The 26379-nt window shown below is 44.4% G+C and overlaps 1 protein-coding gene across 4 annotated transcripts in view; it reads right to left on the reverse strand.

Annotated features, from left to right (window-relative positions):
• LOC120893896 overlaps nucleotides 1–26379 on the reverse strand; it is a 54015-nt gene that overhangs the window by 18295 nt on the left and 9341 nt on the right. For 3 of the 4 annotated variants that reach the window (XM_040296087.1, XM_040296086.1, XM_040296088.1), the window contains exons 2-3: nucleotides 19288–19911; nucleotides 2077–2635 (exon numbers count right to left, since the gene is read on the reverse strand). In XM_040296087.1, the coding sequence (XP_040152021.1) occupies nucleotides 2077–2635; nucleotides 19288–19328 (600 nt within the window). In that variant the 5' untranslated portion in view covers nucleotides 19329–19911. The remainder of the gene's footprint in view (nucleotides 1–2076; nucleotides 2636–19287; nucleotides 19912–26379) is intronic. The other variant, XM_040296085.1, reaches the window with a different exon arrangement.

Here is a 26379-nt window from a genome sequence, read left to right on the forward strand (position 1 = left end):
CCCCCACAGCCTATACCACCCCCAATGTACGCTGTGTGTAAGCGTCGCGTAACGCCGTTCTTTCGTTTTCCACAATGAATTATTTATAAAATACTGTCACCGGAACAACCGGAGCACATCAATAGGCATTCAGCTTTTTTGTTTTGCTTCCCTCTTTTCGATTCGCTCCCCATTGTGGGCAACATATTTGTTTGTTTACCTTCCTTTTTTTATTATGATTATGGTTCCTCTTCACCGCCTCCTCAACGCGCGCGCTCGCAATGCTTTGCAGGGTACGCGACGTACAACCCATGCTAAATAAAAGTCAAATCCCAACACTAAACTGTCATTTGTACGGTGGTTTCGCAAAGTGCGAAGGGGCTTTATGCGGTGATGGATGAAGCGCTAATAGGTTATACATATTTTGCCAGGCTTCCGAGTTTGCGCTTTTGTTGCGATCTTTAGGCTCATTTTGATTCATAGCGGATGATTGTTCGAAATTTGGATGGAGTGTTGTGAGAAAACGGCTTCGTTCTGCTACGCATTCGCATCATTCCAGCAGCACATTCGCCAATTATGCCGATGGTACGCTGTTGAAATAGCCGAGATATGTTTTAATTAGTAGGAGCAGAATTTTTAATGGCTGCTATCCTTTCTCTTTCGCAGACATTAAGTGTTGTTGTACGTTTTATGGATAGTTAACATCAAACCATTCATCAAAATAATATATCAAAAAAAAATATTCCTTCAATTGTACCAGGCCTTGATAATCTCTTTATAGTTTCTGAAACTTTATAATGAATACGCAATGCCAACCACCATGGCAGTACAGCAATATTAGATAATATTGTTTTATCTGTCTAAACAGTGATTCAAGATAAGCTCCAGTCCAACTGGCTGGCCGACTCATACATCACATAAGTTCACCGAACCAGCTCCATTCCGGTACGGCTACCGATGTGTGCAACCTTCGCACCCATTCTCACACAACGCGTAACTGTACTCCCGTTTGTGCTTTAAATGTACTCCTTACAAACGGCACCATCAGCCGAGCCAGCTCCCACCAATGTCCCGTTTTGTCGTGTTCAATTGTGCCTATCTCCCGTACGGTCCGGCACCACCAACGACTCGGAGCGAGCGGAGAAAAACGCAAAAACATTTCAACCCTGCACTGGCTGGCTGAGAAGAAACGCGGCTAATCTCGATGCGATCCCATCGAACGTACATGGCACATGTAGAGCAAGTGGGTACAACACGTTCAGCTTGCAATAAATGTGGTTTGGTTTGCTGCAAGTGTTTAACAGCGCCGGCGGGCGAACCGGCGAGCCCGACAAGACAATTTCTCTCCTCCTAACGCACTGCGCAACGGAGCGTGGTGCACTGCACTGAGAGGGGTGCACACTTTTTGGGAAGCAAAGCGTGACACTGGGCCAAAAAGAACGGACGAAAATGCGCGCGCCAAACGTATTTTAACAAACGCAGAAAGCACAACAAACGAAAAGAACAGATCCCTCCTACCCCCTGTCTTTCACCCTCTCTTTGGATGGAACAGTGCTCGCGTCGATCTCGTTCTGGATGAGAGCGCAGCATAATTACTGGAAGCAGTCGAATAGCCCCGCGTAGCAGCGAAGAAGGGTGTACTTGTGGCCACGACCCGACCTGTTTCGATCTTCGCTCTGAGATCTTGGATGCAAAGCGAACGGTATCAGAGCATCATCATCATCATCATCGTCAGCATCGAGGTAGCTCCAGAAGTCTAGGCCAACAAACCGAGAACGTTCATTCTTGACTTGTGCATCGCGCCAGCCTTCGTAGAACGCGGCCAGCATATGGCAAGTGTGTGGGAAAATAGGCACCACCACCACCACCATCTAGGTCCCTCCTCCGACGAATGAGTACGGATGGTTGCGCTTTACGAGCAAAAACATCAACAAGAAGCTACGTTCTCCCCAACGCTATCCCAACCTTCTCGGTGTCTGATCCGTTCCGACCGCTGCTTCATTTTGACTTTGGTCAATCACTCTCTCTATACCCTTGCTGTGGAAAGAAGCGCACAGAGTGTAACGATTTAATTATGCCCGGTGCTCCGATACTTACCGTGTTCTTGCAGGAGTCCGAAACCGAACCGGAAGTGTTGCGCACAAGTTTCCCACACTCGTGCACGGGAGAAGAAGAGTTCGGGCTGTATCCTTGGCGTGCCGTCGGCGAGGACGGTGGCGATGGGGGCAGCGGCGGCAGCGGTGTAGATGCATCATGCTCGTACCCAACTTCCGACAGGGTCGCCGGGACCATCGGGCATCCAGCGGGTCCGACCTTTTCACGGTTGATTCGTAAAACCGAATCTCGGCCATGGTGTATCTGCTGCTGCTGCTGCTGGTGTTGAAGATCAGTCTTTTCACCGTCCGGCAGGAGTGCGGCACCGCCGTTCCGGATCGGGAGTGGCGGCGGCTGCTGTTGGGATGATTCGAGCACGATTCGTCCTTTCCGTACCTCGATGTAGCGCGGCGATGATGCGGATAGGGTCGCATCGGACGCGGCCGTCGCAGCAGCCGCTTCCTCGCGATAGTTTTTCAGGAACTCCAGGTACCGGGGGGAGGCAATTATTTCACTCAGGCCTTCTCGCTCCGCCTCGTACTGATTGTCAGCTGACACGGATCTGTAATGGTAAAGGGAGAAACCGCACCGTTGTTGCGGTACGCACATCCGTATTAGTAATGTGTTCGCGATAGAATTCTTGGGAAGAGAAAAATGTAAAAGTGTTGCCGGTACACCAAACAGAGCGAAGCGTCGAAGGGTAAAAGGTAATGAAAGCAAACACCACCCGAAATCAACCACCCGTCCCCAACTTCAAACGTGACGTATCTTCACCGCATCGCATCCTAAAGAACGCTGAAGCATCTACTTGTCGTTCTATCATACGAGACGGCACTCGCTTTATTCTCTGTATCAACATTTGCTCCCACTCGCTCTCTGCTGTTGGTTGATTGTTATTCATACATACGGTCCTTCTTCTCTTTTCCCTCTGGCACTGCCTTGCTAAAACTTGAGCTTATTTATACACGATGATTTCATATAATCTATTTACCGACTTCATTAACGAGGTGTAAAAAGTACAGCACCTAAGTGAGGAAAATCTTCGTGACATTTGAAGTGCCATCGTGTGTGTCAATTCCAACAACAGGTGACATCAACGGAAATCAACAACATGCTGTAACAGCAAGGTGTAAGTTTTGTCGGACTCGAATGTAAAGTTTGACAACCTTGGTTACAGATGAAACAGTATCCGCCACTTATTTACAATCGAACACAATATTGCTTGGGTTCAAAAGCGATTTCATAAACTTTGTTGCTGCTCCTGCGAATGGTTGCATGGATAAAAAATTCAAAGCAAATGCATGATTATCTTTAAACATGGAATTCAAACAATTTTCGTTTGATTCTAGTTGAAGGTAGTTAAGATAATAATGGTAATAATGGTTAAGGTAATAAAAGGTATGAATTAAGTTCTTCATATTTCAAAAATCGTTTTAAAGCAGAAAACCTACATATGATACGGGCACCTTAATACGATATTTACGTGATAATGCTACCTCAACGGCATCATATTCTAGCATGTGAAAACACAATAATCCATGTAAAATTAATCAATTCATTCCAATCCCAAACTCAGCGAAGAAGAGTTCATACAGCTGAGATGTAATTTCACGACCTAACTTAGATGAACTGGACGACTTACGATCTCGGTGGTAAAAGAATGAACATAAAGTTTACCTTTGCTGGGTAGCACGCAATTTTCCTATCCGATATCAAGCGATCAATGAACGGACGCAACCCTTTCATCCAATTTTCTTGCTTCTTTTGTTTAAATTTGTTCACCAATTCGTCCCAAGAACTCCATCAACGCCAGTAGCAGATTCGTTGGGTTGCATTCTTTCAACAAATTTGAATATGAATATCCCACATTCCAGCTTGAGGCTATCCGAAATCCGAATAGACGAAACATTGTGCTGCTACTGCTACCAGTTGGAAAAGAGTTGGAGTTCCACACCGCATCACTCTAAACTCACCCCGCATCGCATCGCGGGGAGGGATAAATTAATATTTTACATAATCACTTCGAACTTTACCAATTAACCTCTTCCAAATGCGCTTCTAATTTATTCATTCGGCACTTTGACCAAATTGAAATAAGTCTGAACGACATATTTTGCATATCCGCTCACAGCGGTATACACACACGCGCAAGCACTTGCTGCTGCCGGCATGAGATTAATGCCGAGCTGGAAACTCAAAACATATACAAATCCACTCACTCGTACACACACTCACAGAACCTGTCCTCGGCACATGTGGGGAAGGATTAGGCCCGAGATTCCGTGACCCAAATACATCTTCCTTTGTTTCTATCGTTCTGAAAACTTCTCCACAGGGGGTGCCAAATTTTCATTCTGTGACATCCAAGTTTGAATGAGTCAGCCGGGCCGCGCAGAACGGCAAAAAGAAAAGTTTCCCAAAAAAACATAAAACACACTCACTCACACTTCTGCGAGCAAGGTTTCAAACAGCTCCCTTTTACACAAACACATACACACACGTGTATCTTGCTGTTATTACTGAACGCACACACACACACATATAAGAGATTGTTTGTGTTGTTTTTATCCAGTTTTTTTCCAGTTTTCCATCCATCTTATTTTTGCGCGTGTTTTTGGCATGCGATTGGTAAACGGCAGCAAACGTAACCCCGGGAATATCGGGAAAAAATTATGCGACCTGCCATCAACAGCAAAGAGGGCCGGTGTCCGCCCTGTGCCTGTCGCTATACCAGCTCGGGCTACCGAATTCACCCTACTCACTTCTAATTGATTCTATTGCCCTCTGTAGACACGATTTGCACACAGGAAAGTTCCCCCTATCACATAAAGTAACAGAACGAGGGGTTTTGAGATATTATTTGAAGGTGCAGCCCTCCTTTTGAAAGGTTTTGCAATGAGGCGATATATGTTCTTCTAGGACAAAAACATTTCCAGTGATATTTGTTACACAATTTGTTATCATGGAAGCTACTGCAAAAAAATTGGAACAGCATTGTGAAAACATAGAAATAAATGATGAGTGGAACCTTTTTTTACATCAATACTAATGTAAGACAAATAGTAGATTATCTTTTGCGCCAGAGTCATGCATACTTAGCTAGCTGAAGAATCTATCCTCCCTAATACATAGCAATATTGATTAATATTGACAAGATGTTGATAGGATTTTGAAAGTCTCGTTCAGAAAAGCTTTTTTTCTTATTTTTCTTGAATAAACAAAATCTACTGACAGTCCAGTGCCCTCAGTACCCTCAGTAGACCCGTCAAATGCACTTCTAAACAAAACATCCAAGCTTAAATTTTGTACCCAATCCCATTAGGCTTAGATATGCCTTAGCCTGATTACGTTTATTATTACGGGTAAGAAGAAGATATGGGTAGAATATGTAACATTCGTCAAACGTCAATACTTCGATACAATGCAGTGTGTTGAGATGATTTTACTATCTTAAAAATCTATTTAGGGTGATCTGATTCCAACGTGAACTCCCCCTCGGAAGCCAGGATGTTTGACTATTCGTTTGGTACAATTCAATTTAGTGAACCAATAAAAAGCCAACATGATCATTTTATTTAAGACTTATTAAATTAATCAATGGTCACCAAGAAAAACAAGATATTTCCAATCCATCAAAGGTTTTTTAACAGTAATGTCGTGTGAAAGGCCAAAAACCGAAAAGATTTATATAGATTATGAAGTGTGGCATCAGATTATCTGAATATGTAATATAGCATGGTTTATATAACATTATAACACAACCAATCAGTGTGATTTTATGATAGTTACATCATTTTATTGGATCATTAAATCCTATCAACGATTACGAAGATTTTGGGCCAGTTCGCGAACAAAACAATGCAAAAGTGTATAAAAATATGAACAAATGAGTCAGCAAATCACTGTTCAAAGCTTTGTTATCGCTTAACCGTTACTTCAAGCTTCTTACACAAGAACTCAACAATCCACTGATTGACCAAGAAAACTTTCTCTTTCATCTCTCCTAAGCTCCCAGGCTCACACAAACGGCTCAACAGACGTTCGCCGACGACGCTCTGATGGTTGCTCCTAACCAGTAAAGCGAACGAGTTTATTTATCATGTGACAGTGATTTAATTAAATGATCGCTGCTGCCTGTCCATTCGACCGCACGTACGTGTGTGCGAGTGTGCCAACTCACAACTCGTCTAACTAACGCCGGAGCATCAACCACGACGGCAACATGCGACAAGAAAGAGCACTTCAATTAGCCCTATGATAAAGCCGGACCGACCCGACCTGACCAACCTGCATCCTCTGTCAACCGTGCCGATGCGATGCCCTATCACTTCGCTGCACAATTTATCTCGCTCATATTACGATTGCGAAGCCTTGCTACACCGTACCGCCATGCGGTCTCTGCTGCTGTAGAGGTCTTTCCTTCCGCTTTCCTATTACACAGTGTGCTGCGAATGTTTGGTGCATTATCATTTGGTTGATAATTGTTGCTTCGGGCTCAACCCGTCATCGAATGAACAAATATGATATATGATTTAGTTAATGCATTACAGAATCTATAACATTTGCTTGTGCTCTAACAATCGCAATGCTTAAAGTCTGCCAGAAATATAAGAAATAAAAAAAGCTCTTTAAATAATAATGTATTTTACTATATATTTTTGCATTTTTTGTCTGTCTGAAGCCTTGCGCTTGAAATCATTGAACCATGAAGCGGTAGCTATCGTTCCACTATTGACGTTGACTCATCAAATCAAAAGAAAGGCAAGCAATTTTACACTTTAACAAGATCTATGTTTTCACTATCCACCTCCCTCGGTCCTCTTTCACCACTCTTTTTCTTCTTGTCACATCAGCTTGTTCAATTAAACTGCAGCGATCCTCATCGAGTCGATCGTGTACCTTTCCGAAAGCAAGAGAGAAGAAAAAACCTAACCACCGTGTCATTCGTTTCACATTGCAGCAGCAGCAGCAGCAACAGCAGCAAACATTTGGATCGAGCACATACACACACAGACAGACAAAGTGCAGCGAAGGGCTTCGGCGGGTCCCGTTTCAGCTAAAAAATCAGCACTTTCATCACGTCACGAGCAATTTAGAGCGCACCGTGAAAGGCTGGCGCGCGCAGTGCACCGATGCACCGATGAAAATCTCGGCCGGCAACGACGAAGACACGCTCTTGGCTGACCAATTGACGGTTGGCATAATGCCGAGGCCGAACCCTTCTCAACACCGCATCCCATTTCTTCTTACACACAGACACACACACACATCAGCGCGCCCACTCTCCCATCGCGAGTCGGTGAAATGGAGGAATGCACCGCGAAATGTGTTTTCGCTACACTTCACAACCAAAATGCCATGCCGCAAATGACGTTCCTTTGCCCCTCCACCCCTTATCTCTACTTCTTCCCTTTTCTCTCGTTCTCTTTCTCTCCTGGTTGGCTCTTCGGGCTCAAGGCGCATCGAATCAACCAAAAGATGGAGAAATTATGCTCGCTTTTGGTGGCTAAAGGCGCCCTTAATCCGCCAGCCGCGATTGACGCGTGTAGGAGATTAACACCAACACCAGTTTTTTCGTTTTTTTTTTTTGGTTGAGGTAGACGACTACACTACGGAAGAGCGAAACCCTTTAGTTTACGAGTGTTTGACACTGATCCAGACACAATTGTTAACAACATGTCACCATCCGACGATGAGAGAGCTACCCCACACACGCTTAATGCGTTGTCTACGTACGGAAATTATTTGCTGTCGCTGAAGTAAAACTGGACGACACACGCCAATGAGGAGAAATTGGGAACAGTGAAGCAATTGCCGTCGCCCACGAACGTCACATGGCGCTGATGTGAGAGTGTCGTGAAGGTATGTGGCGTTCATAGTGCTTGTAATGATTTTATTACCACGCAGTATGCTACCATAATTGAAACAGTATTGCAACAGGGTAAACGTACGAAAAATGGTTGTAGTGTATTTCATTCGATGAAATTGAAGAAATCAAGTTATTTATTTTAATGTGAAATGTTGTTGAGCTTGAGTAGCTTCTCAACTCCGTAACGTAACAGTTGTCAAATCCGATATATTGTGAAGTGTTACAGTATCACTCTGCATTACTGTTGATTCATACTGTTTTTCTTGTTTTTATTAACGCAATAAATGACTACCAAGCTACAAATTTCATGTTTTTCGATAAAATGCAATCATTTCGTTCCTCACCTTTTTTTCTTTTTTAGCATATTGCCATCAGATGTAAAGAAACAGATATTTGTTTTAGTGGTCATGGTCGTACAATCACCCAAAACGCTAAAATAGCTTAATATTGGTTGATTTTAATTTACGATGTTACATTTAATATTTGTATCAATCAATACCATACATTTTGACAAATCAAATTACGCATTAATTCGTTATTATACTGGTAATCTTCAACATGTACATAAAACAAGTTTTGAAACTAAACTTTTGTTGGATATATAAACGAATATCAATTACAATATTCTTATACATGCAAATATGATCAATCTTTCCTTTCAAATCTATTCGTTTTAAAAATCTATACCACGAACATTTTCACATCTATTCATATATTCCTTCTTGTTGTTGGTGGTAGCTGTTATTACCACTGTATGGACTAATATTACTTGATATTTTTACATCTTTTCTTATTAAATACTCTCTGTTCGCAGTCCATAAAAAATTGAAGCAGAAAAATCCCTACACAAGTCCACTAAACGGCACAAAGCGAACAACAAGCAGAAATCATATTTTTCCGCGTCAAATCTCATGTGTGCTCATGCGGAAGCAGGCCACCCTAGAACGTGTTAGCCACAATCACTACGCAAGTAAAAAGTTCACTCCTTCATATCTGTCTGTCTGTCTTTTGTCTTTTGTCTTTTGCCGGAAACTTTTGTCATCCCCCGTCCCGGGTCCCGGTATCGGAAATCGGTCGTAACGCAAATCGGAAAACTTTTATCTCAATACCCACAGCCAGTGGTATCCTCCGGCCTACGGGATACGGAAGGAAGGGGCACATACACACACACCCAAAAATCCTCTGATAAAAACCATCCACACACAACACGAACCAAAATAAGAAAGTCCATCGAGATATTAGGGAGAGTGGGAAAAGAAACGTTCCGTAACCAGCATCCGGCGTCCTTTTGTAAGGGAGCAACAAAACGTAGCATTCCTGCCATTATCTTATGTGTCGTATGATGTACGAGATGATGGTGGCGGTGAACTCCACCGTTCACCACGAGCGAACATAGAAAACGATGATGACGAAGCCCGGCAGGGTTCACTAGGCGCCAAATTGGTTAATAGTGTAGAAAAAGGGGGGCTCCAATAGCGCCGCTACAAGGCCGCATTATAACTGCAAACGAAATTATCGATAACGAGACACTGGCTGCCACCCATGCATCGAACAACCAGCAACAACCTAGGTATTATCATTCATTTATTCGTCTCCTGCGGGTGTTTCGTACATCCAATAGAAATTGAGCTCACGATAAAGCGGCATCGCTCACGCCCGTTAGGTGGCATCTAGTCTTGCGAAGCTGCAGCGTAAAGTTTACAATCTCTAGCAGTTTATGCATCGAACACTTCAGTTTTCTCAACGCCTAGATAAACGTGAGTCGAACAGCATGGCGCAGAAGTGTAAGTCACAGATCGCAGACCGAGCATCACGCGAAGAGTTCACGCCGTCGAACTCTATGATATTGAGCTGCTGCTAGCTATTTCGTAAATTACTCACCAATTCCGAAGTGCTTATTTGCCTGGCAGTGTTTTGTCCATTTCGGTACAAGTATGTTGTACCTTGTCGACTTTTAGCGTTTCTCATAGCACCACCATACCAGCAGACTCCACTTTACTCCGAGCAGCACGAAGACTCACCCATTATGCGCTCTTCAAACGCTATAAATACCATCAATTATAACGTAGATAATGCTCCCACTGGCCAACGAGTTCTGGGGCGAGAGCACTTTTCGCATTTTCCAGAGCCAAGAACAGACTGCTCAGGAGTACGGGAAGAAAAATTTCTCCTTTGCGTAATGACTCTTTTGGTATTCGTTCCGTTTAGTGATGTACTCTCCGGGGCGCACTCACGACTCCGACACGACTCCTGTTATTGTTAATCTGCTTCCAACTCTAGCAAAATCGGAACCACTAGATTCGGCAGGTGTCGAAATCTTCCGGCGTCGGAGTCATCCGGCGTCAAAATCGGCCGTAACCGCAATCAAACTAGAGTCGGAGTCGGCCTGTCGGGACGGAGCTGATAATTTATTTCGTTTAATTTCTTTTCGTCTTTTGCTTTGCACGTTTACTACGCAAACAAGCATTTGATCCTAAGAATAGCTTATAGTGCCAACAGCAATACTTTGCGACAGGATCCTTGCGCTGGATGCTCGTCTCAAACCCTGACTTCCGTCAACTGCCGACGATTCCGACTCAGGACGATTGCGACTCCGAACGACTCTGAATCCTAATGACTCCGACTCCGGACAACTCCAACTCCGGATGATTCCAATACCTAACGCCTCCGGACGACTCCAACTCCTAACGCCTCTGGACGATTTCAACTCCTGACGCCTCCGGACGATTTTGGACGATTCCGGAGTCGGATCCGAAATTTTGGGAGTTGGATCGGAGATTTTTACCAATCTTACCCACCACTAATCCCGTTTTCTGGGATACCTTCTCATCAGGCCGTCCCTTTGTGGAGGTCACACGAAAGAGCAAAGTCAATGTTGAGCAATGTCAAGATGGAATATAACACACACACACACAAAAACTCCTTCCGGGGAAAATATTTGGCGCCGGAAAAATGTGTGATGAAGAAAGAACATTCCTGCCCGTCAGCAACATTTGGCAATGCGCTGGAGGCAGGAAGAAAAAAAAGTTGCATAGGACGCACATTTTACCCTCTTTACCGATTGTCAGCAGACAACACCCGGGCTCCCCAAGGGGGTGTGGAGTACATTTTATTTTCTATCGAAATTCCATAAACCAGGCACAGCATATTTGCCCCGATCAGATGCTCCATATTCAATAGAGTCCAGGTCCAGCCAGTCCCTATTTGCCCATGCTCGTCGCTCGTTGCTCGGGTGAACAAATCTCTGTAAACGAGCGCATATTTGCCCTCTCGAATATCAATCCCCAGGCGAGAGTATGCCAAACTGCTTCACGACGGTCGAACACTTCCGCACCTCGTGCCAAATAGTTGACAATTGGCCAAAAATGTGTCACATACATGGTGACCGTGTGCTTCAATAACCAATCTCGTATATCCAATCGCGACGCCCCCGCCGTCTGCATTGCCCGCTGCAAATGGCCCCGCCGTGTTCGGTCATGTTTTCGGGCAGGCGGTACAATGCAATAGATATATCGGCACACCCACACCCCATCCCGTGAGAGCCTGAGGACAACCCTTTCGCCATCATATCGTACTACACCGCCGTCACACCCGTTTGTAGAGTTTTTGGCGCCAAACCATGCGACCTGCTGACGCGCTGCCGTGGCGTCACATCGGCACATCCCCGCCCACAATTCGTTCCGTTCCCTTCCCAAACACCCCCACCTTCGGGCAAGTCGGCAAAGTGAGTTTGTTTTCTGGGTTACGCAAACAATGCCCAGAAGATAAAGCCAAATTTTATGGCCTAATGTTTGATGGCCATGTTTTTCCGAAGAACCCGTTCCGAGAGTGCGCCTGCAAGCGCTTTTACACACGATCCGGTCCAAGATAAAGGGCCGCCGAGAAAATCGGCCGAGTGACGGCAATGGCATATGCTGCTGTTGTTGCTGCTGCTGCTGCGACGGAGGAGAGCTTTATGCTTAAGAATTTTCGGCGATAAAAAAGCAAGCCTCAAATACACATGTTTACTCAGCTATATGGGAGCAAGCTCGTGTGTGTGTATGTGTGTGTATGGTACAACGTTACAGCGTTACATCTGCAAATAAAAGTAAGCTTCAACAACCATTCCACCCTCCAATCTCATCCACACCTTCTTATGTGCCTTGACAAATTCTTCGGCCTGGGGTGGCATCAAGTGTGTGCTCACACTCACACACACATACATTCACACACATTGGAACATGTGAGCCAAAGCAGACGGAGTGGCTGTTTCTCCAGGGGAGCCAAATAAATACCATGACCCAGTTTCTAATTCCTTGTTTTGCGAGCGGCACTTAAGCTACCATCCAACTAATGAGTCCTCGACGGCAAACAAAGAGCACCAATTATTAGGGCATTGGTGGCGGGCGGAGGGGCATGGAGAGCGGAGGTTGATCTCCAATAAAAACATCGGGCATAAATAAAGCCGTTTGATATAATTTAAGTAGCCGAAGGAGGAGCTGCAGCACACCCTCCACCTTTTTGAGGAAATAAATAATTTCACTGTGCAGAGTTTGCGCCCTACGAACACTGCGAGGAAGAAGAATTTTAGGAAGTATTTTACAACTCCCGGCCGGATACCATAACTTGTGTAAAAAAGTTAATTCTACAATATATTCTTCTTTCACAGCAACAACAACCACAACAAAAACTTTGTGAATTCTTCGCCAAATCACGCGCTGCTTCTGTTTTTGGCATTCGCAATGTTCGCTATCCATCATCAAACATCCCCTCGCAACACGTGCTGCTGTCACACGATTAGCTAGGTAATTCGGACAAACCGGCACATCCAGATTTGGCAGGATATTGGTGGTTGCGTTCGACAAACCACCTTGCTTTACCTCCTGGGCGGAACTGAACGATTTCCTTGCCCGCGCTAATTAATCTACCCCAAACCAACTACTACCGTGCGCGTGTCGTATCGTAAAGCCGACAGTCGATATCTATAAAACCCAACAATCTGCACTAATTAGTCACTGACGTTCCCGGCCCTGTGGAGTTCGTTTCCCGTTTGGAGGAGGTATCACGAGCGGTACATCCTTTGAGCGAAAGAAGTAGAAAAAAGCCTAGAATAAACAAGATTTCCGTCGTGGGCCGTCCCCGAAACCGACCATGTAATAAAATGCACTCTTGTTAGTCTTTCCGTCTTTCCGAGGCAAATGGGGGCAGCGAGCACACTCCCTTCCGATTCGGTGCCCGGAGTTTTCGCGCGCAAACTCGATTGCCTTTTTCCGACATCCACCAGCGAACGAGGTCACGCTACCTTCTGGACGGCGATGAAAAGCAGCTCCTCGCTCACTCGGGGGCCACTCCCCACGCCCAGATTCACTCGACGAAATTAAATAATGCTGACAGACATACTAGCCCTCTGCTCAATCCACCACCACCGAGAGCGACGGAAGCCTAACTTCCATCCCAACACACATTCCACAAGAATCCACACCACGGAAGAGTGATGCGTTTGCTGCTATTGTTGTGCTGTCTCTGCGCGCCCGATGCTTTCGCCCTTTCACTCGCTCGTTCGGCTCTGCTGTGTGCTATCGTGGATCTGCCGTTTGCAATAAAAAGTATTATGCTGCTGTACCGCTCCTCCCGCTCCCCCCACACACCCTCGTCCTTCCTCATCCTCATTATCCGATCGCGTTTTGCGTTTCATTCCGTCCGTCCGCCAAAAGCTGCGCGCCTGTGACATGACGCCCGGCACACAAAATGGGATGTTGTAAATATGTCCACAATTTACGCGATGGAACGTGACACGATAGATCGTTCCGTGCTGACCGCGCATCCCTCCCAACCCTTGACCCTTAAGTGTATCTTATTAGTTTTTCTAACGGGTGATCTTGTACGGTGGAAAATCTGCAATATCCGCCCCGCGAGGGGATGTTTGGAGAAGTGAAAAATATTGCTTGTTTGCTTCGTTATTTGGAATGGTTTTTTTCTATGTTTGGTTACATCAATCGTGTGTCATTTGCATATGCTCACAATCTAAGTGCTTGGTGCTTTTTTATGGAATATTGTGACATTGCAAAAACCATTACTGAAACCCTTCTGTTACGATTCTATCGCTTTTGATTGTTCGTTAGACATTTGAAGGCTGATATTACATCAGCACTACATAGAATCGTCCAGGCGGACTTGTAAAACTAAAAATATGTAACCAAAAATATTTTAAAAAAAATGAAGATAAGACAAGATGTTCCAAAAACTCCATTTTAGTATTACATAGAATCGAATTCAGGCAGACATAGAACAAATGGGGGGTTTTACGATACTCTAACCAGCTGTTTTAAATGGAGTTTGATATTTGGCGGCTCATATCATGTCAAAACTCCAAGAAAGGCAAAAAAACTTAAATCGCTAATTTAAAGTATATTTAAAGTATTAAAACTAATTTCAAACAGAAAAAACAAAGGTATTTTAAAATTTATCTTTTTTTAACACAAATGGTGAAATCCAATATGGCCGACCGTAACTATCAAATGGATACAACCCGGATTATGCATATTGTTCCACTGACAGGCTTAAATTTCAGCTTTTTGGCTTCAACCAGAAAACGCCCCAAAGTTATATTTTTCCTCAAAGCAATTAATAAAATAGTTTTAGTATTTATCATTTTGACTAATAGAGGCTTAATTTCATTAATTATGAGTTTAAATGAACTATAAATTCGAAAAATATATTAATAATTTGTGTAGGCAATATCTTGCATAATGTATGAAATAATTATGAAACAAAACACACATACACTCAACTGATGTTACAATTTACACAAATGGATTTTAGACACTTGATCTGCAATAACGCAGGATAGTGGGAAAGTCGTAAGACTCAATAGCATTCCCGTCATGGGTTCAAGCCAAAGTATAATGTACTTAAAACAAAAAAAATTAACAAACACTTGTTCAGAGTTAAAATGTTCTTACTCACAACAGAAAACATGATCATATGACGATTCCATCAAGCAATCTAAAGAACAGAGGACAAATGGTAACAACAAATTTTTGTTAAACAGATGGTGCTGTCAATGACGAAGTCTTACTAATATAGGGAACAAGAGATAACAGTAAAAATCAGAACAAGTCCTTTATTATATTTTGTTATCCGTAAACATTTCCTTTCGCAGCACAACTTCAAAACAACCTGTTTGGGTACAGATGATTTAACATTATTAAACTTTATATGCGCCCAGGCCATCGCTTGTCCAAATATGGGAATGGCAGCCTGTCACTTCGCACAGTGATGATTGAATATAACGTCGACACTGGGCAAAGGATAATAAAAATGCTAATCAACATTATAACGCTGGTCGCCTAAAGCCTTGTGCCCGAGTGTCCGTGTGTCCAGCTCTCCTGTGAACATAATAAAACTCGTCCCTGCCCGTCGCGCACAAGCCTTGTTTTTATGTTCCCGTGTTCAAAAATTACATTTTTATTGAAAAATCGAATCACCCCCACTGAAACGGGCAGCCATGCTTTTCGTTCGTAAATATTTTTGCGATCCGTTTTGCCGTTCATCTTGCAAGCGATGTTGTTCGCAGACGCTGCCAGCCGTAAAAATTGGCAGTACCATGTTACACACAGAAGATGATAATCGTTTCCGCGTCCAGATAAGAGTCGCGTCCTGAACAGTACAAAAAAAAAAACAAACATTGCCAGTGGATGAAACCAGTGATTCAACATCCAGCCCGAGCCTGTCCTCGACGAACAAAATCATGCAATCTTACAATAAATGGCGATTCATCATCATCGTCAACGGGCTGAGAAAAGAACCACAACGTGTGTAGCGTCGTCGTCGTGTACCGTTGACCATTTCACCGGCAATCATTGAAACGACAACTCACTGCCACCACTCCCGAGTACAATTGCAGTCAGCGAATCAGCTAAAATTGGGTCACTTATTTGCTTGGTAAGTGCAACCCGGGTGAGGAGGCTGATTGCACAAGGCAAGGCCCGCGGTTCCAGACTGTCTCATGATAGTAGCGCACAACACGATGGGATTGTAAAACTAGAAATGGAACGGAAAAGGAAAGCCAACGAACACAAAACCCCAAGACGGCCGGCTACCATAAGGCATCATCAGCTAAGCCACGACCGACAGACGAAGACGAAGGCTTCCTACCGCAGTCACAGCATTGCAGCAGTCCGCGCGCCACTCCAATCCGTCACATCCGCCGTTATCTAGGTTCGGGTGATGTTGGGTTGTATTGCGATACGGGCAAACGGGGACTTCTAGCGATGTCTTTCCACTGTTTGTGGTACAAAATGGGAATCTGCAGATGGAACAACCTTTCACGCAGAGTGAGGGAAGTAAACCGGCGTTTGGCGTTTGGCCAGAATGGGCAAAAGTGTTGTCGACTGTCTGCGTTTGGTGTTGTTCTCTTCCATTCTCTGCGGAACAGTGCAACGCTGAAGCTTCCCATTCGTCATTTCGCTGTGCTCTGCTTTTCAAACTACCAATCTTTATTGTACTCCTTTCCAGTTACATGGTTTTTGTCCAGCTTCATTCTTCTCTTTTGGGACTACCTTTTATTTATTTTTTGCTTTGTTTACGCGAAACCTTTATGCGCGACAAAACGAATGAATGAAACGTTGATGCTTCGCTTAGTCGCGTATACCAAAATACACAACGGCAATCGTTTTTACGCTCTATTTACTCGATTGGTGTGGTACAGTCTCGGATTGATAAGTTTTTGTCATTAATCGTAAAGTGCATTTATAAACATTGGATGATTAAATTGATCAATTTTAGCTTAATAATTTTTTTTTTACATTAAATTGATGTCATACTATTCAGAGTAAAATATTGTAACATATAGCATAGCAAAACTTTAAGTGTTTTTAGCCAAATAATTTCATTTTAGCAACAATCATATTGATGTTGGTGCAAAACGTGTTTACAAAACTCTTCCACACACTATCCGACCCACTAGTTGGTGCGTTGGTCGAAAGCCGGGCGAACGACCCCATATAGCCGGAACCAGCCGCAACTGACTATAAACAACAACAGCACACATACGCGCACACACACACACACGCAGACAGTCCGAGAGCCCGGGCTAAGCTGCATAAATACGATTGTCTGTCGGTGCATCGCATTGGCACTGCAGTTTGTCGAACTCGCGCAACGACAGCCCCACACATAATGCCTTCTGGACACACCCCACAGTCGCGGAAGGTTTCGCCCTCTGCACATGTCCACTATTGGCGTGCCGTTTTTTTGTCGCCTTCCCTGTGTTCGCCCAACCTGACGTAACGCGCTCGTCTACCGTCTGGGCACCACCACCAGCCAGAAAGTGCACCAGAGGCGAATGGCCACCAAACTCGAACGGAGTGTTCTAACGCGAAGGCGCATTGGCGGAAACCGACCCGACGTTACACAGCCGGAGAGCCTTTTAATAATACTGTCACCTTTTTTTTGTTTGCTCTTTTATCCTGCCCTCTGCACGGAAGTTCATTCTTCTTCTATTTTTGCCAGTTTGCGCCTGCCCGCTCATAGCCGTTCTTTACAGCTCCTATCAATCCTGTGAACTTGGCCAGCAAGCCTTGCTTGGTGGCGAGCAGCAAGCAGAACTAACCAAGGAACAAAACATCACGTGTCGCGACAGTCACAGCAAACGACGACCACGTTTAAAATCACTTCCTGTCCATTTGTGGTCCGTTTCTTCTCCTGTTGCTTCGATCCCGTGGGTGGGCGCATACATGAACGAATGCCACACACACACACACACACACACACACACACACACACACACACACACACACGCACACGCCAGAGTGGAATTTTATTATTCATTCATAAGGTGAACGGGCCTACAAGCGACAAGTTATTTTACTTTCTTTACGAACCTGCTTCGCTATTATTTTAAGGAGCATAATTTGATCACAACTCTTTCTCATTCACGTTGTAAGGCAAAGCATGACTGGGAAGGCTTCGTTGAGAATCACCACAGAGCAATGTTTACAAAGAAGGGGATATTTTATGCAAAGCGTTAAGTTTTCATCGCTGGTCAAGATTAGTTTCAAAAGACAATAGATTTGTCAATAGAATAAAATATTTCAATAGACGAATGTTTTGGATTTTGTAGATTTGTTATATATTTAAAGACAAAATCGGTGACATTCGATGATATTCGTTGAGAAGTGATGGGTAAATCTGATTCAGATTCATGAATCTGAATGAATCTCTGAAATGATCTAATGTAGCTGATCTCGGTTGGAAGAATTCATAAATCTCAAAGATTCATGAACCTTCAAAGATACTTGAAAGATTCACGAATCTCGAAAGATTCACGAATCTCGATAAATTCTTTAAGCTCGCAAGATTCTTGAATCTTGAAAGATTCATGAATCTCAAAAGATCTCTAGGGATTCTTGAAACCCTAAGAAATCATAAAGCTTATGCGTTTTATTATTCTTCTTCTTGGCATAACAACCTACGTGGTCATGCCAGTCTATACAGGCTTTCTAGACTTCTTGGAAAGAACTACGCAGCCGGATAGTTAGTTTGCTACGGGGAGACGGTCCATACGAGGCTCCATGGAACTCACGACGAGCAAGTTTTAGGTGGGATTGGGCAAATTCAATATTTTGGAAATCATACATCTCTAAAGATTCATGAATCCCTGGAGATACATGAATTTTAATGAATTCGTGAATCTTTAGAGATTCATGTTTTTTAAAGATTCGTGAATCTTTAGAGATGTATTTCTCTTTGAAAATTCGACTCGAGATTCGATTCATTTATCACTGAAGATTCATATGAATGAATCTCAACGAGAGATTCATGAAACCCAACACTAGTGTGGACGCGAATACAAATAGACATTTCACAGAACGTTATCGCACTATACAGGATGACAGTCTCGTGTCGTGATATGTATATGATATAGATAGTCGTGAAAGGTATTAACCTTTTTGATTATGGCTTTTTTCACGCATCACTGGCTTGACTTGTCTGGTCGTACGGTAAAACGACATTTTAAAGTGCAATGAAAAGTAATTTAATAATATTCAAGTTATACTGCTGTCAATTGTTGAATAAATTAAAATGTCGAATAAAATAAAACGGAACACAGCTTTCAATTAGGTATCGAAAATACAACATGATTGATTAATGTTTTCACAGACACAGGCTGAAATAGCAGCCATTTTACTAGACCATAAAACCTCAAATTACATCAATTTAACCAAAGTCGAACCATCTTCTTAAGCACGTGAATGTTAATTATACAGTTTCCACCAACTTGTGCGATATTTTACGCATTAACACAACATTTAACAAGACCGTTGTCATTTTGTTATACTTTTGTTCTGGAAACCGTTACCAACCTTCTCGTAGTCCTCCATCGACGCTTCAGTGCACCCAACATTTTCTTTTCCGTTCAGCTTCCTACTTGTCGGGGAGGGCGCAGGGGCGAGGGGGGGGGAGTGGAGGATGCAGCTCTGCTACTGCATCAAACAAAAGTGCATATTCGCGTCGCCGCCAGACGGAAAGCACACGGCACGCGCTGCACCACACGCACGGGGCGGCGAAAGCAAAAGCAGCAGAATTTTACGCGCCCGTTCGGCTGTCGTCAGAATGTCCATAACACTCACTCAACATATCACTGAACGCAAACGGGCGCGGCAGGGCAAGGGCACTGGGTTGGATTTTGGTGCAGGGCGCTTAACGCGTACTGCTCTCTTTGTTGCGTTTGCTTCCGGCCGTTGTTTACACCCTCGGTGTTTTGCGCTTTTTAACACAGTTTTGAAGCATTATTTGACGCCATATAACTGCTGGACACTGACCGGAATTGCTAAAGCATCGTTGCTAAACTTCTTCATGTTTTAATGCACTTCACTTCGGTTTTGCACTTTCATCATGCAACAGGTTCGGGGATGAAACATAAATCCACAAATTTAAACACTTTTTTAGATTGCGAGTAGCATATGCACCGAAATATTACGCAAGCACTGTAATAAAATAATGATTCCCTATAGAAACTCAATAACTCACGTGACTGCTAGTTAAGAGCAAGAAACATCCATCATAGTGTATGTCCCCCCATCGAACGAACTAATGCTGACACATGTTAACATTTTTTGCTCTTTTTTTGCGCACATTTTAACGCCCATCGACCATGCCACAACACACCGATCATCGTTACAAAACACTTACTTCTCCTGCGCAGCGGTTGCACCTCGAATGATAAACTAAGATAAATTGCACTTAGAAAAAGGAAAATTATTGCACCAAGAGTGAATAACTCTCGCTGCAGAAGGATTACCTCATAAAATCGACCGCAAATCATTACTTTACAAGCGAGTGCGTAAATTAGCCATGTTGCCACTCCACACCAAGTGGGGGAGATGGCGACCAAAGACGCACAAACACACACACTCACGCCTACGTGCACGCGAATGTTCTCCGTAACGCGCATCAGACACGCTGTCTAGAGGGAAGCGCAGCAGCCAGCCAGCTCCGTATCATTGCATCCCGTGCGTTCGAACAGACACACCAGCCCGGGATATTTTTTTTCGCTTGCTGATTTATATACCCACATCTGCCAGCATCCGTGGCCTTCCTAACGGCGACGGCGACGACAACCTCTAGGGGCATTAGAGAGGTTTACTCAACCAACCCGCAACAAGAAACTATCACTGACACGTGCAACGGTGTGCATCTTCGTACCTACACACACATGCGTTTGACGGAGCTCACTGAAAAAAGGGTCGCAAAATTGCGAAACGCAACCAAACACAAGCGATCAACGGGAGGAAAGCTTTTATATTTTATCTTCCAAAGAACCATGCGGTACCGGCAAGACAAAAAAAAAAAACAAAATATATGTCGCTCGATCTGGTCTCCTTTTCTAACTCAACTAGCAAAACATTTTATTCTACACCTCTGCAAACGGTGCGCTGCCTGTTCCTTTCAATGCCGCGGTGGAGCTATATACTTTTTTTCTGGGTTAACAATTTATGTCATTCCAAATGGAACGGCACACACACACAGCATAGCATATCAAGAAATACGGAGGTGGCAGGAGGTAGGACACTGGTAACACTGGCTCTCTCAAAGATGCTGCTGCTCTGCCGGGTTTACCCTGGGTGGTGGAGTTAGTTTATCGAGTGGGAGTTCCAACCGCGGCGGCAGCGAGTTCGTCAAGCGCAACAACATTCGAACCCGCTCAAACCCGGGGTTCTGCTGCGTGAATGTGTATGTGTGTGTGTGTGTGCGCACGGAGTATATTATGCACCATTTGAGATCAACTTCGTCACATTCAAGAGAGCAGGTACGCTCCGGTCACCAATCCGGTTCCCTTCCTGGCGCCCTTCCGACACGACCTAAGTGCGGTGGGGGTGGCCAGAATGAATGGAAAATCAACAGTATCAACCGGAGGGATTGAAATGTGTATTGCCAGTTGTAGCTAAGAAGGAAACCTCTTTAGCAACACAGACTAATGTAAAGACATAGACTTCGGAAAAATAGTTCTCTTTAGAGGAATTAGTTTATATTAGGGGCCTGAAGGATTGTTCATTCGTTCTTTCGTTGCTCCGTTCATTCGTTCATCTAAGCGAAGGGAAGTTTGCAAAATCCTGCCGGCGCAGTTCATCGTTCATCTGTGCAGCCTCTTGAGAGAACTGAACGAACTAATCAAACTTCATCCACTCTTAGGATCTCTACTAAGGAAGCTCATTTCTTTGTATTTTGTTTTCTATTTATCGTGATTTGTTACTTAGTTTCCATGCCATCAGTTGACTTCTAATATTAGAATCTAATGTCCAGCGTGCACATATCAACCCCGATACATATCAACTAGTGATGAGAACTCGAAATCGGATCTATCCGATTCCGATTCCGTGTTCGGAATCAATTCTAGAGCCGATTCCGATGCTGGAATCGACTCCGATTCCGGAATCAATTACGGAATGGATTCCGCAATCGATTCCGGAGTCAATTCCTGAATCGATTCCGCAATCGATTTCTGAGTCAAATCCTGAATCGATTCTAAATTCGATTCCGGATCCGATTCTGGAGCTGAAACTGATTATGGACCTACTGTCCGGAATCGATTCCAGAAAACTTCGGAACTAGCCAAAATCGATTCCGACGAAAACTTCATTTTTCCCATCACTAATATCAACTAATATGCGCGCAATGACGTCCCTCAGTCCCGCGGGGCCAAAAAAGAGAACGTTCAACCTGTGCGCGCGCGCATTCGCACACAACTTCCAGGCACGACGTCGCTTGCAGCTCAATGTTGCTCCGTTCAAAACGCATTGCGACCACATAGATTCCACCCTTCCCTTCAGCGTCGGTCGATACGCAAGAGGTAAAATCATTCTCTCTTCATGCCATACCACCCCACACATACACACATGCAGCAGGGTTTGGATTTTTTGCGCAATGCATTCCTCAAGAAATGTGATCCAAAGGAACCACCACCAGCACTATTTATAGCCCCGCACGGCCTGATCCATCCATCCGACCCCGGAGAGTTTGGCAATCGAACATTAGGAGATGGCGGCAATGACTGCCTGCCATTCGTCACCACCACTCACACACACACATACCAGCAGTTAATGGCCGCATCAGCATCAAACAAATGCTGATCATAAAGCGTTATTTTGTGCGAGAGTGCGCGCGCGCACACACTTATGCGCAGAGCTTATTACGACGTCATAAAACCGCTCGACGAAATCGTCCCGTCAATCCATCAATCCCGCAACTGAACGGTGTGACATCGGTGTTCCCTGCTTGCCTCCGAGCGGGTGCTACTACTTCTCCTAACGGCGCAGTCAGTGTCAGTCGTAGCAGCGCCCGTTAAGAAAAAGAAACATTTAAATTTCGATCAACTTGAGCGATCAGCTGCGCCGTGTTTGATGACGGGTGCACAGCAAAAGGGATCGGGGCCAAACAACACCAAGCAAAGGCTTCGGAATGGTCGAAATGGGTGGTATGCGAGGGACGAGGTGTGACATATTCTCGCTTCCCACTTCGATCTTGATTCGCATACCACCAGCGTATGCGGCAAACGCTACAATGCCCATCTCCCAAAATGGGCACTCTAAATTTTGTATTGACCGTGCGGGGCAGCAGAAGGCACGGGGGAGGGGTTCGTTAATTTGAGCCGTAAAATTTTAAATGCTAAACAAATCACTGGCGGCGCGAAATTATGGCCAAAAACGCATTCATTCAGCGCGGCTGTATCGGCGGATGGACAATGGAGCAGTTAACATACGGAGACGTTAATGCTCTCCGGTCTGCCCATTTATGATACGGGGTGTTACGTCTTCGCAAATGACCTTTCAGCAATTAGAGGGCAACACGTATGACTGTGTAAAGAGTGTGCATAAAGCAGTCTACACACACAGACATTAAACATTTCTTTCTTTTTTTAAATAGCGAACGGCAGGTGATTTGATTTTGAACGATTGAAAGTAGCTCAAGGATTTTCGTGGCAATTTGTATAAATCATTGCAATCAGCTGTCTAATTAGAGAAACATTTAAAATAGAGAAACAATAAATCTTGAATATCATTGACCAGACATAACACTTTACGCTTTCTTATGAGTTTTATAGAACTCGTAGTTGCCATTTTTTCCATCGTCTGGCAATAATCAAAATCAAATCAATAAGTCACATATAGCCAAGCCTTTTAGTAGTACTAGCTGGCCTTGGCATAAAATGGTTGATGCGCCAAAGAAGAAGATGCATAGCATAAGAAGTCATAAGGTCCTTGGCGTGAATGAAAACTACTTTATTGCCTCAATTATGATACATTCGTGCTGGTTATTGTAGGTATATTGAAGTAAAAATATGATATAGACTATTCTTTGAAGTAAAGAGATCTTAAGTGTGATGTAACAAAGGTCTTAAACCGTAAAAAAACTAATATAGCATGTAATGGGAACTTGTACAATCCTGCACATAAATTTCCGAAGCAAACATACACTTCAACAGCAGCTTGATTACATCGATTCATTCCAGTTTGTGAGCACTTTTGTATCATTTCAATTAAAACTAACGCACTTCAGGTGAGTAGCACATTACCAAGGATCATCCTACAACCAAGCGGTACAATTGTATGCCATTTCCCAGTTCTATCTCGCTCTTTCCACCATCTCCACTTGTTTCACAAACAGATTTAATAAAACCTTCAAAATTGCAACCATTTTCATGCTCCAGTAACTGCACAGCATTCAACGATGCTACGGTCTTAAACCTGTAACTAGCATAAAATTTAATTATACATGATGTTACCCCTCCTCCTAAGCACGCAGATTACCCCTTGCTTCCGTTTGCCCTGCCGATGCTAATGAACCACTGCCGCTGCTCCATATGTGTGAACAAATGTACTCCTGTCGTCGAACAAGGTGCATATAAGCGTGTGCGTATAAGCGGCCAAGCCAAGTTTAATATTGCCCGCAGTTGTCGAGTATCTTTTTGTTGCTGGTGTTGTTGTTGTTGCTGCTGCTGTTGTATTCTTCCCTTTGCATCGTTGCTGGTGCCCGAACCCACACACCAAACGCAATATTTGCAATCGACACAAGGCAAGTGTATCGCCGAGGTCTTGGGTTCTCAGTTCTCTCTAATATCCACACCTTCGGCCCCCTCTCTGGAGCTGCTAAAGGCTTGCTAATGGAAAAAAAGGAACGTAAGCAGAAGGTAAAAGACCTGACACAAACGCTCCTCTCCAATTGCCAGCCTCCGAGATCTTCCCTTTCGCAACAACTTGAGACACCCTTCTAGCAGCGCGAGCCAGCCAGCCAGTCCGAGCCCGAGCCGTCTCTCGCAGGGTGTATCATAAATGTAATGGCGGCAAGTGGTTTTTACTGTTATTCGAAGTGATAGGGCTCTACGGCAAAATAGGCAATACCGAATGCCTACATAGAATAGTGGGCACGCGAAAAAAAAAGACTGGGGGAGAAGCACAACGAAACGTAACATAAATTACTCAACGCGGATGAGGGCTGCAAGACATGCCCTCAGCGAGAAAACGGAACGAACGCCAACAACGAAGGAGAAGAAAAAACGAGCGAACGGCAAGACAGCTCCGCATGGTGTGTGAGCAGACATGATACAGAGTGTGTGCCTTCTCTGGAGTCTCTGGACCAGTCCACAGGTTTTTGTTTTTTTTTGGGCGGCCACGATCTTCGCTCATTTGCTAAAACGGACTATACGCGCTCGGCAGGCAGGCAGGCAGGCGGGAAAAGAATGCCTCCCCGAGCCTTCTTCAAATATCAATATGCAAAAACGAAACGCGGCATCATCGACCACAGGGGACCAGGAGAAACTAGCGTACCCCAATCAATAAGCCCCCATAAACGTGTCTTCACCGGTCGGGGGAAGGAAAGGGACACTTCCTACAGTAAATAATGCAAACTCCCGGATGCCCCAGAGAAGAAAGGGCTGCCGGTGCTGCTGGTTTCGTGTAGCGAAAGAGATAGACGTGCAAGACGGGCCAAACTCGCCAGACACACGTACACGCCGATAATCCCATTCTGCTGGCACCGAAAAGCCGGAAAAGTATGGGCGTTTGAGTCGAGCTAGAATAGAGTTCGACGCACGTACCCTCAATTATCCTGCACTGTAATTGCAGGCATCGAACTTCTATTCTGCTCTGTGCGCCTCGTCCCTAGAGCGGTTTGCCCAGTTCAACGCGCTAAAAGTCGAAGAAGCAGCTCGTAGCCCTTAACTCTTCAAAACAAAAACTGTATGAATGACGCCCACACCGCGAGTACATACATATATAGTAGCTTAAGACATTCGTGCGCTTCGTCGCTATTGTACATGTGTGACCCTGTTCCACGCGCATGGGTGTCTTAAGGTCGCCCAAAGACGCTAATGGGACCCGGGCTCGCGATTATGACCTTTTGTCGGCGCTCGCCGGCACCTTGCAGGCGCTTATCGGGCGCCAGGCCCAAATCGTGTATTCCCCTGGCGTCGTCATTAAGCATGACTCAAACTGTTGCTAAGAGTTTGATTTTGTTTTTGTTGTTTGTTTTTTCGTGTGTGCGAGTGTGTTTTTACGCTTATCGCCCGGTGAAACAGAGTGCAGCAACCCACGCAAAAGGAGGAAGGTAAAACAGAAACTCTGCGTGGGCACTTACGTTGCTACACGTGAGATTACAACATACGTGCAGTGGCGAAGGTACCGAAGGTAAGCTCGACTGCACGAGCACAGAGCAAATGACTTTAATTTTGCCAACTCTTCTTATCTTTCGGAAACCGAAGATCACACACACGCGTACATGATTCAGTAGCTTCCCAGACAGGCAGGCCGGTAATCCTGGGGAATTTACTCTAATACCAACAATAAGGTGGACCATATCAGTGCCTGTCAATGATTCACAGGTGAATTTGGCGAAAAAGCGCTATGATAAATACTTGCAAGCATGTGTGACATGAACTTTTAAACTTCAAAAAGTTACTA

This window comes from Anopheles arabiensis, chromosome 2 (genome assembly GCF_016920715.1).
Source record: "Anopheles arabiensis isolate DONGOLA chromosome 2, AaraD3, whole genome shotgun sequence".
NCBI classification, from domain to species: Eukaryota; Metazoa; Arthropoda; class Insecta; order Diptera; family Culicidae; genus Anopheles; species Anopheles arabiensis.